Raw genomic sequence first — 14,552 nt, 5'->3', positions numbered from 1 at the left:
TGACTCTGGTGCCACAGTACCAAAGCCCTGCATTGCCCACTCCACCGCCATCTGGACTCGACACTCCAGCTCCTCCTCGAATGTTGTCAATGCCAACACTGGGTAGCCAGATCTTCCTTGGACCTGTGAGGGGAATCGGCAACTGGCACCAAGATCTCGCCACGGGGTCGCTTGGGGGGGCATTGCAACAAAAGCCGGTGCATCCCTGTGCTAATGCTTCTTTCTTTGTATTCCCACGATACTCGGCCCAGTCCTTCCCCGATGCCGAGGTGAAGGACAATGAACCCAGTATCCTCGGTCCAGAGGAGATCAACAACAATCGGTCTCTGTTAGCCCTATCCACCGGCGACCTTAACGGAACCAATGGTCCCACCGATGACAATGGCATGGTGTCCATCAGTGCGGCTCCAAGGTCCTTTAATGCCGATGCCGCCGGTTTGGACTTCTTCGACCCGAAGAGGTGATCCATCTTGTTGAGGGTCATCTGGGCGCCCAAGTGAGACAATCTTGGATGTCATGCGATGCCCCCAGGCAGAAGATGCAAACATCATGAGAATCTGTGATAGACATGGTCCTCAGGCACTGGACCATGCACAGGGGGCATCGGCGGAGACCAGACGCGGCCATGATGGGGTGAAACAAAAGGGAAGAAGGACAGAACGATGGCAGCGGGCATCGATGGCTGATGGGTACCAAGGCACCACTACCATGGAGGAAACAGACTTCTAAAAGAAACTAACCCGATCGCCGAAAACCCTGAGTGGGGAGGCATCTAGTTGGACCTGGCGACAGACCGAAGAAAAAGATCATGAAAAAAAACAAAACGTAAAAACTGAAGTTTTCCACAAGGCAAAAAGCCAAGATTTTAGAGCTCAAATCAAACCACTCGGCTCACAGCTCCATAGGAAAAAAAAAGAAACTGAAGATGGACAAATCAGAAAAAATTCTTTTTCACTCAATGCACAATTAAGCTCTGGAATTCGTTGCCAGAGGATATGATTAAGGCAACTAGTGTAGCTGGGTTTAAAAAAGGTTTGAGTAAGTTCCTGGAGAAGTCCATAACTGCTATTAAGCGATAGGGAATAGCCACTGCTTGTTGCCGGCATTAGTAGCATGGGATCTACTTAATGTTTGGGTGCTTGTGACCTGGATTGGCCACTGTTGGAAACAGGATACTGGGCTTGATGGACCCTTGGTCTGACTCAGTATGGCATGTTCTTATGTTCTTATGACCCCATGTGGACAAGTGGTATAGGGCATGCTGGGCAAGCTCAGTGTGCCTAGCTTTATCTAAACTTTGACATAAGTTTTCCGCATCGGGCTCCATCTGATGTAGGTCACCCATGTTTGAGGACTACCATCCTTGTACAGGTCCTTGGTGAGGCCTCATCTGGAGTAGTGTGTTCAGTTTCTGGAGCCCGTATCTCAAAAGGGACAGAGACAGGATGGAGGCGGTCCAGAGAAGGGCAACCAAAATGGTGGGGGGGGGGGGGTGTCTCCATTAAATGACTTATGAGGAGAGGTTGAAGGACCTAAATATGTATACCCGGGAGGAGAGGAGGTGCAGGGGAGATACGATACAGACCTTCAGATACCTGAAATTTTTTTTTTTTTTGCATAATTCCATTAATACATTTATCCAGTATAATGTTTAACAAGAAAAACAGGATAAACATAATTATTTTAAGTCTCCCGTAATTAATACCTTAGAAAAAGACCACAGAAATGTTATAACTAAATCCAATATCTTTCCAATGATAGTGTTATCCAGTATTCCTGAGTACAAAACAATCGCTAAGGGGAGATCCAAAAATAATCTAGAGCAATTATTTTTCAAAAAGAGATATTTACCATATACAGTGAGAGGTAGCAGAACTAATATATATATATTTTTAACCAACTATTTGGAAGTTGTTGTTCCTTGCACAACTCCCTGATTATGTCGGGCTTCCAAGAATTTCTCTAATTGCTCTGGATCAAAATAAAGATATATTTTATACCATCTGCACGCATAATCACAATTACAGGGACACCTGATCGTTATTTGTATCCCGAAAGTTCTAGCTTGATTTACCAAAGCCAAGAATTTTTTTCGTCTTATCTGGGTTTCCTTGGAGACATCGGGATAGATCCATAATTTCTGACCCAGGTAAAGAGAGGTACGATTTACGCAAATACAATTTTAACAAAATTATCTCTATCCAAAGATAGTTTAAATTTAACCAACAAAGTGCCTCTTCTTTCAGCCTGGGAACTATAAGCGGTCTCAATTAAATCAATCCGTTACATTTAATGACTCTCCTTCTACTGGTTGATTTTCTGTTTCTCCTCCGTTTTTCCAGGATAAAAAATAAGCAGATATTATTGATGATAGAGCTTCAGTGGTTGTTTGTAACACGTCCTGAAAATAATTCTTCAGCTGCTCTTTTGGAGAGACTAGCCTGCACTTAGGAAAATTGATAATTCTGAGGTTGTTGTACCCAACTGAATTTTCCAAGTTTCCTACTTTCTGGCTTAGAAGAGTTTCTCCTTTTATAACTGAAGATTGTACCTTTTTAAATTTGATTTATTTCTATATCGAATTTCTCCATGGTCTCAGTATGTTGAGTTATAACAGGATTAGCATTAAAAACCGCAGTTTGCAGTTCTCTTATAGATGTAGTTACATTTACCACATTATTTTGCAATGCTGTTATTGCTTGCCACAATATGTCCATTGTAACAGTCTTTGGTTTCTCCAGCATCGAATGAGGTAATAAAGTTACCGGCTGAGATAAAGTTGATCCCGGAAAGTCCTGGGTCCTCCGCAGCTGTGCAGGCTGCCTCTCCTGCAGCGGCCATTTCTTCACCGATGTGGATTGGACTTTCCTCGATTTCACCTTCCACCAACGGCGAGGAAAACATCGGTCCTCGAGTTGTTTTTAGCACCACAGTTTCTCCCACTGCTCCCTCCTCGATCGGGCTCACCTCTAGCGACGACATCCGTTGCTGGGATCGACCTGGGTCAGTGATTTCTGCGGTGTACGGTGGTAAGGGAATAGTTGGCACCCCGGGACGGAGTAAGACTTCTCCCATGAGCGTTGGTGCCTGCTCCTCACCTATCGCTCCGGGGTCAAAGTTTCTGCTTATGAGTAGAAACCAGCTATCGTGGTTTGAATAAGCGAGGGTCTCGAGGGGGGGGGTTGAGGCTTCTTCTCTGACCCTGGCCTTTGCGTTTCTTGTGAGGCATCGTAGTCCACTGTGCCCCACAAACAAGAGAAAGAAACTTTACAAAAAGCACGAATCGGGAGCTCCTTCCGCCACTCCTCTCACAGCAACGCCATCGTGGATCTCCCCACCTGAAAGGTTTTAATGATGCACAATCAACAAACCTTTTCAGTTGGAAAGAAATCAGTAAAACTAGGGGTCATGTAATGAAACTGCAGGGAGGACGACTCAGAACCAACGTCAGGAAATATATCTTCATGGAGAGGGTGGTGGATGCCTGGAATGCCCTTCCGGAAGAGGTGATGAAGGTAAAAATGGTGAAAGATTTAAAAGGAGCATGGGATAAACACTGTGGAACTCTAAAGGCTAAAGGATGGAAATGAAGAAAAGAGTGCATGGGGGGTAACTTGCTGGTGCGGCGGTTACTACCCTTAACCAATAAGCCTTCATACTGTTGACGCACTTCCATTATCGCTTTCTGCTTTAACAGAAGGGGGAAAAGGGGAATTAGATTCAGACAGCAACCAGCAAGGACATTGGATTTTACGGTCTGGGAAAACAAATAAGCATGGGGGTAATTTGCTGATGCAGCTGTTACTACCCTTTAACCAATATGCCTGATACTTTGAATGTAACACAAACATTGCTCTATGCTTCAACAGCAAGAGGTAACAGGGAATTGTACTCAGACAGCAATCAAGGGCCCTGACTTTGACGATTTGGGAAACTAAGTAAGGGGGTGGACTTGTATGGTGCAGCAGATGCTACCGTAAGCTTGCTGGGCAGACTGGATGGGCCATTTGGTCTTTTTCTGCCATCATTTTCTATGTTTCTATCCTGCTTGTCCTCGGAGAATGTCTGAATTTATCTAACATACAGTCATTTTTGTTAGCTAATATGAAAATATGAAAGATTGTTTGCAGATCCATTCTAGAATGGAATTTTTTGAGAATACTTTAAGGGCAAAAAATCTTTGTTTACTAAATTTTCCAAAGTCAAGATTGTTGTCTTGTTTGGAATTTTTTAAGAAATATGTTAAAGTATTACAAACTGTACAAGATAAAGAAAAGTTGTCTAGATATCTTAATATTCCTGAAGCTAAGAAGCAAGTCTCCGAGGAAGGGGGACTAGATGTAATTACATCCTTTACTAGTACTGATGTTTCAGCTTTCTTAACAGACTCACAAGACTTAATTAGAACTAGAGCCGTATTAAGTGTCACCTTTGTGGCTGACTTAGGCTTGGAATTAGTATTACGGCAGTATTTCAGATATAAGATGGAGAAGTTCTGTCGGGCAATGGCACAAGTTTTTCCAGATGTCTCCCGTGAGACACAGCTGTGTAGAAGAAATGTCCTTTCATTAAGATATTAGGTTCAGGCCCCGGGGAGTGTATTTTTCTTAAAATTTCCCTGTAAATGTTTAGTTACTCTCCAGGGGAATAGCTAAACATTCACCGACCCCCCTTCCATTTAGAAACTTTTATAAGAGATAAATCTGGCCACAATATTGGTGTAAGCTAGGAAGTATATTTCTAGGCGGTACATATTAATGTGTTTAAAATTAGGCAGCAGTTCTTGTGTTTTTGTAGAAATCTTCTTTTCTTTTGTGAGACTTTTCCTTCATGAGGCTCCTATATATACAATCATGTTCTGTATTGTTTCTTCAATTTTTTTTTTCTTGTGTTCTCGCTTAATAACCTTGACAAGAACCTTGCTGTTTTGTTTAAAAGCTACTAAAGATTAAATTACAAAAAAAAAAAAATTCAGTCAAACCTAAGTAAACATCTTTTGGAACAAAAATGTTCTCAGTCCTTTCCTAAATTTTAATAAATCTTTCTCTAAATGAAGGACCTTAGGGAGTGTGTTCCATAATACTGGTGCCGCATAAGTCACAGCCCGCTTTTCTATAAAATTAGTTTTATACTCCGATATGGGGGGGAGCGACCACCAACTGTCCAGCCCCCTCAGATCGCAATAACCGTCCAGGTTCATACCACCTAAATCTATCCCTCATAAGGGATGACCCTGTTGCATACATTAGTTTACGAATTAAAAGCAATAATTTAATATACACATGGCCTCTTATGGGGAGCCAATGTAAACCCTGTAACACCGGGGTTATATGATCCCAACACCCCTTACTGCTTATAAAACTCTAGCAGCAGCATGTTGCACCAGTTGTAACGGTCGGTCGTAATTATTTGTCTGGCAAGCCTCCCCAGAGGCTATCACCATAGTCAAGCTGGCCAATTACTATAGTTTGGACCACCGATCAAAATAATTGCTCTGGTAACAAAGATTTCAAGGGTCTTATTAACTTTAATTTAAAAAAAAAAAAAAAAAAAAAAAAAGGTAGTCTTTACCACTTGTTTAACATGAAAGGAAAGGAACATCTGCTTGTATGCACGCTCCACTGGAGAGGACATACTCCCTTCACCACGTAAAACAAAACAAACTCCCAGGATATGAAAAAAAGAAGCTTGCTTTTATTTATTATCCCTGGGGGAATTCTGCGCCACTGCAGAGCACAGAATTTGGAGCAGGCCCCGGCGTGCTGCGAGCAGAGTCCACCCCACTCACAGCAGAGATGAAGCAGGCCCTGGTGATAGCAAGCCTGTGTGGAGCAAGAGAGAGTGAAAGAGTGTGGTGTTTAAGACTGCGAGAAGGTGTGTAGGGGGGTGAGAGAAAGAGAGCATATGAGGGTGCGTGTGGTGAGGAGATTGTGAAGGAGTGTGTATGTGTGAGCGCGATTAGGAGCAGGTGTGTGTGAAAAAGGGATTGTGTGTATGTGAGGAGTGAGAGTGTTTGTGAGACAGCGAGCCTGTGTGAAGATGCGTCTGTGAGAAAGACAGCCTGTGTGAAGGGATGTGTATGTGTGAGAGAGAGGGAGCCAGTGTGTAAGGGTATGTGAGAGAGAGACATAGGTAGCCTGTGTGAGGGAGTATACATGTGAGAGAAAGGGAGCCTGTGTGGACATGTGTGCAAGAGAGAGGGAGCCTGTGTGAGGGGGTGTGTATGTGCTCTAGAGAGAGGGAGCCCGTGTGTGAGAGAGGGACAGAGGGAGCCTGTGTGAGGGATAGTACTGAGAGGGGTCAAACTCTGGGAGTGGAGATAGAGTGGAAGGGATTGAGCCTGGAGGGGGAGGGGAGAGATAGTGGCAGGTGGAGGAGTTGGGGCCTGAGAGGCCAAAGTGAAAAAAGACTGGCCAGGGGAGTAAGGAGAGAGGGTGGAAAGGATTAACTTCTAGGGAAATTCTGCTCGAAATATTTCAAACTCTGCATCTTTAAGAAATAACTTTTTTTCTGTATTACATTTTAAATTAATTAAGTATATTGTGTTATTTGGACTAATATAAAGTATGCAGAATTTTATTTTTGTACGCAAAATTCCCCCCCAGGAGTAATTTATTTTTTAACTCATTGCTAAATAACACTGAGCCTCTAGAAAGGAAACACTGACCTGTGCAGAAATCTTGCCTTCTTTCTGGTTTGTTTTTTTTTAAACTTTATGAAAATTAACAAGGCAGAGGGAGAATCAAAAACCAACCAGAGTTTTTTTCCTGTCTTTTTTTTTTTTTTTGAGGCAGCTCAATCAGAGAAGAGAGAGAAGGTGGGGGGAAGGGGAATGGGTGGAAACAGGGCAACACAATGAAAAGTGGAGCCCAAACCCAAACTTTGGAAGCCCCCTGGTCTAAGGCCATGTTCTGCTGGGGGTGGGAACACAAGGCTTTCACCGCAGGAGCTGCCCTTCCAATCCAATCCTTTTCAAACAGTCTAACTAGGCCTCATTTTATAGTACGAGACCTGCTCGCCTACCATCTGCTCTGAGACAGAGAATACTGGCAGGCTGCCGACAGCAGGGGAGCCTATGTAAGGTGACATCAGCAAGCTTGTTAATCTCTGCCTCCGTATGCTGGTTGGTGGACATAACCCATGCATTTGCACTAGTCTGGCTGGATAAAGAGGAATAAAGCAATTACGGAATGCACAAACACAAAGAAAAACAAACAACATATCGCTACATACTCTAATGGAATGAGGGGAATATATGCAGCCCTTGGAAATGGTCATGCACTGTGTGCACTGCTTGGACTACAGGAGTCTTACCTCTCTCAGGGCAGTGCGTGAAGAAGCGCTGAAAAAGCTCATGGCGAATGGGAAGAGGGTCAGAGGAGCTGTAAGGGAGCACATCCTCATGTCCCACATAGTCCAGACCTGCAGGAGAGGGAAGAAGGGAGATGAAGCAGCAGAGAGAGAGAGAGAGAGAGAGAGTGGGGGTAGACCAAAGAAAGAATGCAAAAAAATTCAGTACATGCAGAAAAAGAGAGCACAAGTGCATGGAGCACGAAAGTGCATGTGACCAAGTACAACAGATACCGCAGGACCATACCTGGGAACTTTTGATTTCCTGTCACCCTGACATTGTTGCGCTGGAGGGGACGGTAGCAACACACGCACAAACTCTCTGTCTCACACTAGCACACTCACATGTTCACTTACACACATACATGCTCATTCTCACACACCCACTTCTCTCTCGTCCACACACAAGCACATTGTCACATACACACATACTTCTCTCCCTCTATCATAAACATACATGCACACTAACTCCTCTCCCTCTTCCATAGACACTCGCTTCTCTCCCTCTTCCACACACATATGCACACTCACTCCTCTCCCTTTTACACACACACACACACACTCTCTCTCTGTCTCTTTTCTCACCTCGATCATTTCCCCAGGCCCGCGGAACAAACACTCCACTTTCTCCTCCTCTTGCTGCTTCAGGCCTACTCTGCCCTGGTTTCATTTTCGGTGCAAGGCGCAACACTGCTGCTCCTCTTGCGACTGCAGTTTCTCGTTTCACGCGGGGGAAGGCAATGCTCCCGCTCGTCTCGCTCTTGCTACGAAGCCCCATGCTTCACATCGTCATCCAGGGAAAACGGGTGCTGATGCTCCTTCCTCAAAGCCCCTGCTGCTCCAGGCCCTTTTTCTTCCAGCTTTTTGCGGCAGGGCACCCAGGGTTTTCACGTCTTGGCCCAGAGATCCAGCAATCAGTTCAGAATTCCGGAGTCTCTGGGCCAAATCTGGAAAGTTCCCAGATTTGCATACGATTCAGCACAAGCAAAATCAAGACAGAGGAAGCAAAACAGAAAAACAATGCGACATGTAGAGACCGCATCTTACCTGGGATAGCATACAGAGCCTGGGTGTCCTCGTGACTGGCAAGAAAGGTCACAGCCTCTGTCTGTGCTCTCTGCAGATAAGAAACCATAATATAAGCGCAGCACACGGAGGAGGAGAGGAAAGTGTGAGAAATGAGGGGGGAAATGCTTCACAAAGGATCCAGGAAACTAGAGAGAGCCTGATGCCAATGCCAGGGCAAGATCATAGAAACTATTCTAAAGAATTAAATTTCGGAACCTATAGAGACAAACAGGGTTTAACGTGGCACAGCTAACATGGATTTACTCAAAAGAAGTCCTTCATCACAACCTGCTACATTTTTTTGAAGGGATTAGTACATATGTGGATAGAATACATCTGGATTTTCAGAAGTCATTTGACAAGAGTTCTTCATGAGAGACTCCTCAGAAATTAGAAAGTCGTGGGATAGAAGGCAGTGTCCTATTGTGGATTCGAACTAGCTAAAAGATAGGAAACAGAGTGGTAAGACTAAATGGTCATTTTTCTCAATAGAAGTAAATAGTGGAGTTCCCCCAGGAATGTGTACTGGGACTGGTGCTATTTAACACATTTATAATGGATTTGGAAAGAGGAACAAGAGAGTCCAGGGGATCTATTTTTTTCAAAACCAGCCAATGGAGTATTTGTCTGACTCTCTCGTGCGTTTTCCTTGCCGCATGTGCTTCAGCAGCTCCCAATAGTGCCCCAAGCTGACCCTTGGGAGACACATCAGGTGACCTGGAGCCTGACAGAACTGAGCCAAAAAATGTCCAACATACATTTCACATTCTTCCTAAATAACTATAAAGTAAAGCAACCTCTAAACTAGGAATGAGCAAACTGACCTGCAGTCCTCCTTCCAATCCATGCAAATCGGTTGCCATCTGCCCCCAAATCTGGCTACATCTCTCATAATTATATCTTGGATTCCTGGTCTGGTATTAAAGTCTCTTGCCAGCCAATCATCTCTTGAACTAGTTGCCAAGTAATATAAGAACACAACATAAGGACATAAGAAATGCCACACCGGGTCAGATCGAAGGTCCATCAAGTCCAGTATTCTGTTTCCAATAGTGGCCAATCCAGGTCACAAGTAACTGGCAAGAACTCACACTGCCACCCAGTGGCAGACACAAACACCCACACGCACTCTTTCAGACACCCACTTTATGTCCGAGAGTGGGTGTTGTGTGTGTGTGTGTGTGTCTCTCGCCAACACAAAGATATTCACACACACACTTTCACCCTCAGTGTATGGGTGTCTTTCTGTGTCAGGGAGAAAGACACACGCATTCTCTTATTGTGCTGCTTGCTCATATGTAAACACAGTAACTGCCCCCCGCTCTGATACTGCCTCATCATTATTTTATAGGTTTTTTTTGCTTTTGGCCCTGCCCTTCCCCCAGTCTGCAGGTGCATTCACCCTCTCTCCCATCCCCCACACCCCTCTAGCACCCCCCCCCCCCCCCCCACCGATTCCACAGCCAGCTGACCAGTCCAGGCATGGCCTTTTGAGTCACCCCCATCCCTTTTTCTGAGCATCTTGCTTCCACTTCTCCGAATTCCCCCCCCCCCCCCCCCCCATGCCGGTGCATTCCCCATTGGCTGAGTGCTATGGAGTCTGCTGCTTTGATGGTTCCCCAGGCTCTGCACTGCCCACCTACTCTAAAGGAGGGGAGACCAGACTAATCTATGGCCGCTCCTCCTAAAGAAAACCAAACAAAGCCCTGGTCCAGACTGGACAGAGTTTCAGGACCCGGAGCAGCACAGCTCCAGAACCCTGCTTTCCCCGCACGGATCTAGCGCAGCCAGCACTGGTGCAAGTGTATTAGGAGTCATAAGCAACTGTGTAGAGACATTTTTTTTTTTTTGAGGTTGTAATGAGACTTATTTATGTTGTCAGTTTTGAAAATTGGAGTGTTAGTTTATTTGGTCTAATTTTGCTTGTATTTGCTATATGTTGTATGCAAGATTGTAAAATGTATTGTTGTGATCCACCAAGAGTTGTAGACTGGTGGAATATAAATTATTTTAACTAAATAAATAGGTAAAGCTTACAGCCGTGTACCTCCAGCCCCTCCTTCCTTGCACATAAATAAAAAATTATGCATTTATAGTAGTTTTTACGTTTAAAAGGCCATTCAAAAGCACAGTCTTATGAGGTAAAAGTATCACTTACAGCACGTACATTATATTTACATGCACTGCTGTGGTGCCAACCAGAAAACCCTGCAAAAAGAGACATTTGGATCCCATATTACATTATGCGTTAGGATAGATTTTAAAACCTCTGTGCACGTAAATCCTCCCGGATTTACGTGCACAGAGCACTCGCGCGCAAGTCCCAGGGCTTCGTAAAAGGGGCGGGTCCGAGGGCGGGCCGGGAGGGCGGTCCCCAAGTCCCCCTGCACTGCGGCCTGTGCCGGGGTGGTTCGCGCAAGTTACGCCTGCTTCAAGCAGGCGTAACTTGCCCAACAAAGGTAAGGGGGGGGGGGGGGGATGTGGAAGGAAAGTTCCCTCCGAGGCCGCTCCGATTTCGGAGCGGCCTCGGAGGGAACGGAGACAGGCTGCGTGGCTCGGCGCGCGCAGGCTGCCGATTTTGCACAGCCTTGCGCGTGCCGACCCCGCATTTTATAGGCTACGCGCGTATCTTATAAAATCTGGTGTACTTTTGTTCGCGCTGGTGGCGCGAACAAAAGTAAACACACATGTATATTTTTAAAATCTACCTCTTATTGTAACACATGTGTGTGGGTTCGGCTCCCAGAAAACCTTTGGTAAACTGTATTACAATTAAAATACAGTAAAACTCCAATACCAAAACAGCAATAACAGCCAGCATTCAAACACTGACAACTCTACCTATGAAAAAGCAACATTACAAATATTACACCAGGCCCTAAAACACCTATTTAGAAGCCAGAACAAGCCTAGCTTCTACAGATCCGTACACAAACTCGTCACACATGCAAAACAGATGGACCTCACCAGATATAGAATAAAGAGACCATAAAATATAAATAGAAATGTTCAGTCAAAAACTGAATTGGAAGCCACAAAAAGCTAGATCCTGCATACAGTGGAAAAAGAACAACATTTATCATAAAACATCAACCAATTAAATCAAGAAATATAAATCAGCAATTGTAAAGCCATGCAAATAAAAAGGATAAATATTACAAAACAGTCGAACATCTAATAATTAAACTCGTTTAAAACTTTAGAAAATTTCCCAAAAACCAATAAAATATTTTAAAACAGCAGACATCAGATAACACTCAATCATTAAAAACAGTAAAAATTAAAAAAATTCCCCGCTTTCTATACTTTCCAGTCACCCTGAGGGACTGTATTAGTGAGTGCACACAAACTTTCTTTCCCTCACACACACGTGTGTTCTCTCATACCCAGTGGCACACACGCACTTGACCCAGTGGCACATATGCACAATGCTCCTTTGCCCCAATTGACACATACGCACTCACCGACACCCACACACACATGCTCCCATGTGCCCACTGACACCTTCACACATGCTCCCTCACATGTGCTGAAACACAGACATGCACTCCTTTGAACACGCTTACACAGACTCATACATACATGGATGCTCCCTTTCACGGTCCCATTCTCTCTCTCATCCCAAGCCCTCTGAATATGTTAAAACAATTTTTTTTTAAATTATATTGGTGGTCAGGAAGGATCCAGGCAGGGTTACCAGTGTGGGAAGAGGTAGGTAGATAAGCCTGATGCGGGAGGGGAGGGGTTTATTTTTTGCCATGGCCCCAACTTAAGGGGAGGCTGTCGACAGAAATAAGAGAGCGAGGCCTACAGCCATGGTGAGGCAGCAGCGGGCTATCTGCTGGCTGCCTCCCACAGCACAGAGAGATGGGGGTCACGTGAGGAAAGATCCCAGGAGCGATTCCACCACCATGGTAGTGAGGGAAGGGGAACAGTCCCAGAGAGATTAATGATACTGCAGGGAAAGGACCCTACAAAATTGCAGGCCCACGGAGCCACGGCTGCAGCTGTGGGCACAAAAAAAAAAATATAAGAGAAGCATAGACCACTGTAACTGCAGCTGCGGGAAAAGTAAAAATAAATAAATAAATAAAATAAAAACCCCAGAAATAAGTGGAGAGCCTTGGTGAAGGCTCCTACTCTGCCAGAACAGCCTGGTGTTAATCGTAGCGGCTCCGCAGACATGGGGCCGCTGCTAGCAATAGCAGTGTCACATGATATCCACATATCCACATGATATAACCATATCCTATATCGTTTACCTGTGTGAATTAATAACCTGTCCTTTCTCTTCCTTCTCAGCCAAGTTCTTATCACCCTGTTATATGTAACTGCCTTTTCAGCACCATCGTTATAGTTATGTTTACTATGTTCACTTTGTTTACTATGCACCCATGTTCTATGTGAACCAGCATGATGTGACTGCTGTCTCGAATGCCGGTATATAAAAATCGGAAATAAATAAATAAATAAATGATTGGACTGACCGGCCCCACTGGGGTACGCCCAACCCACCACTGAACAGAGGTGATCAGATTTGTAGACAACGCAAAATTATTCCAAGCTGTTAAATCACAAGCAGATTGTGAGAAACTGCAGAAGGAAGGTGCAAGACTGGGCATCCAAATGGCCGATGCAATTTAAAATGTGCGTAATGCAAAGAGAAAACTGCAGTTACACAAAGCTAGGTTTGTGTCACTACCCAGGAAAAGGATCCATGATTGAGGACGATACATTGAAGTCCTTGCCTGAGTGGGCAAAAAAAGCAAAACCGAATGTTAGGCATTATTAGGAAATGAATGGAGAAAATCGTAATATTTCTGTATCACTCCATGGTGTGACCACACCTAGAATAGTGTGCGTGCAATTCCAGTCACCACATCGCAAAAAAAGATCTAGTGGAATTAAAAAAAAAAAAAAAAAAAAAAGATACAGAGAAATGCAACCAAAATGATAAAGGAGAGGGTTAGCTCCTCTAGGTTAAAGGAGGTTAGGGATCTTCAGCTTGCAGAAGAGACAGCTGAGGGTAGATATGATAGAGTCTATAAAATCATAAGTGGAATGGAACAGGTAAATGCAAATTGGCTGTTTACTCTTTCAAAGAAATAAAGACTAAGAGACGCTCCATGAAGTTACTATGTAATGCATTTAAAGCAAATTGGAGAAAATACGTTTTCGCTCAATGCATAATTAAGCTCTGGAATTTATTGCCAGAGAACGTAGTAAAGTAAGTTAGCATACCTGGGTTTAAGAAAGGTTTGGACAAGCTTCTGGAGGAAAAGCGTGTAAATGGATTATTAACCAGGCAGGCTTGGGAAAAGCCGCTGCTTATCCCTGTGTGTAAGCAGCATGGGATCCATCTACTATTTGGGATCCTGCCAGGTTCTTATGGCCACTGTTGGAAGCAGGATGCTGGGCTTCATGGACCCTTGGCCTGACCCAGTATGGCAGTTCTAGTGTAAAGCAAGAGGAGGAAGGTGTGGAGATAGGGATTTCTATGAAGAAGCAAAAGGGGAGAGAGGTGTGTGGAGAAAGAGCAGGTAAGAGTTTCACGGGTGGGAAGCAGTGGGAGGTCTGTAGAGGGTGAGGCAGCACGAAGCACCAGGGGTCATGGGAATTTAAAGTATGAATATGCTCCAGGGTAGGGTAGGTGGAAAGCGAGCGGGCAATCAGTAAAAGAGAGAGGCCCTGGGAGAGGGAGCTGTGGGGAGGCCTTGCTTTAGGGAGTAACAGGGGGTTCCTGTGGAGAGTGAGGGGAAGCCCATGGGTTCATGGGGTACTTGACATTTCACTTGGGGTACTTGACATTTCACACACGTTACAAGGAACGTATTCAGTATGAACATGGAACGTGTGTGACACGCACACACACAAGACACAAGACATCCAATTTGCTTTAATTTAATTAATTAACAGCAAAGAATCCCAGCCTTTCATCTCTACCCTAGGAGTTCCACAAGGATCATGGTTATCCCCGACTCTTTTTAACATCTATCTTCTCCCGCTTTGCAAACTTCTATCCGAGCTCAAACTCACCCATTACCTTTATGCGGACGATGTACAAATACTAATACTGATCACCGAATCGCTGCAAAAAACTATTCTCCATTGGAAAACCTGTTTCACCCACATTA

General features: G+C 44.5%; 1 protein-coding gene across 1 annotated transcript in view; it reads right to left on the bottom strand.

Annotated features, from left to right (window-relative positions):
- The window catches only part of LOC115094197 (polymerase delta-interacting protein 2-like), a 35,626-nt gene that overhangs the window by 9,169 nt on the left and 11,905 nt on the right, over positions 1-14,552 (bottom strand). Inside the window, exons 5-6 of the mRNA XM_029606993.1 lie at positions 8,398-8,467; positions 7,315-7,422 (exon numbers count right to left, since the gene is read on the bottom strand). Coding sequence (XP_029462853.1) covers positions 7,315-7,422; positions 8,398-8,467 — 178 coding nt within the window. The remainder of the gene's footprint in view (positions 1-7,314; positions 7,423-8,397; positions 8,468-14,552) is intronic.

This window comes from Rhinatrema bivittatum, chromosome 6 (assembly GCF_901001135.1).
Source record: "Rhinatrema bivittatum chromosome 6, aRhiBiv1.1, whole genome shotgun sequence".
Taxonomy (NCBI): Eukaryota; Metazoa; Chordata; class Amphibia; order Gymnophiona; family Rhinatrematidae; genus Rhinatrema; species Rhinatrema bivittatum.
This window is presented reverse-complemented; position numbering and strand designations above follow the sequence as displayed.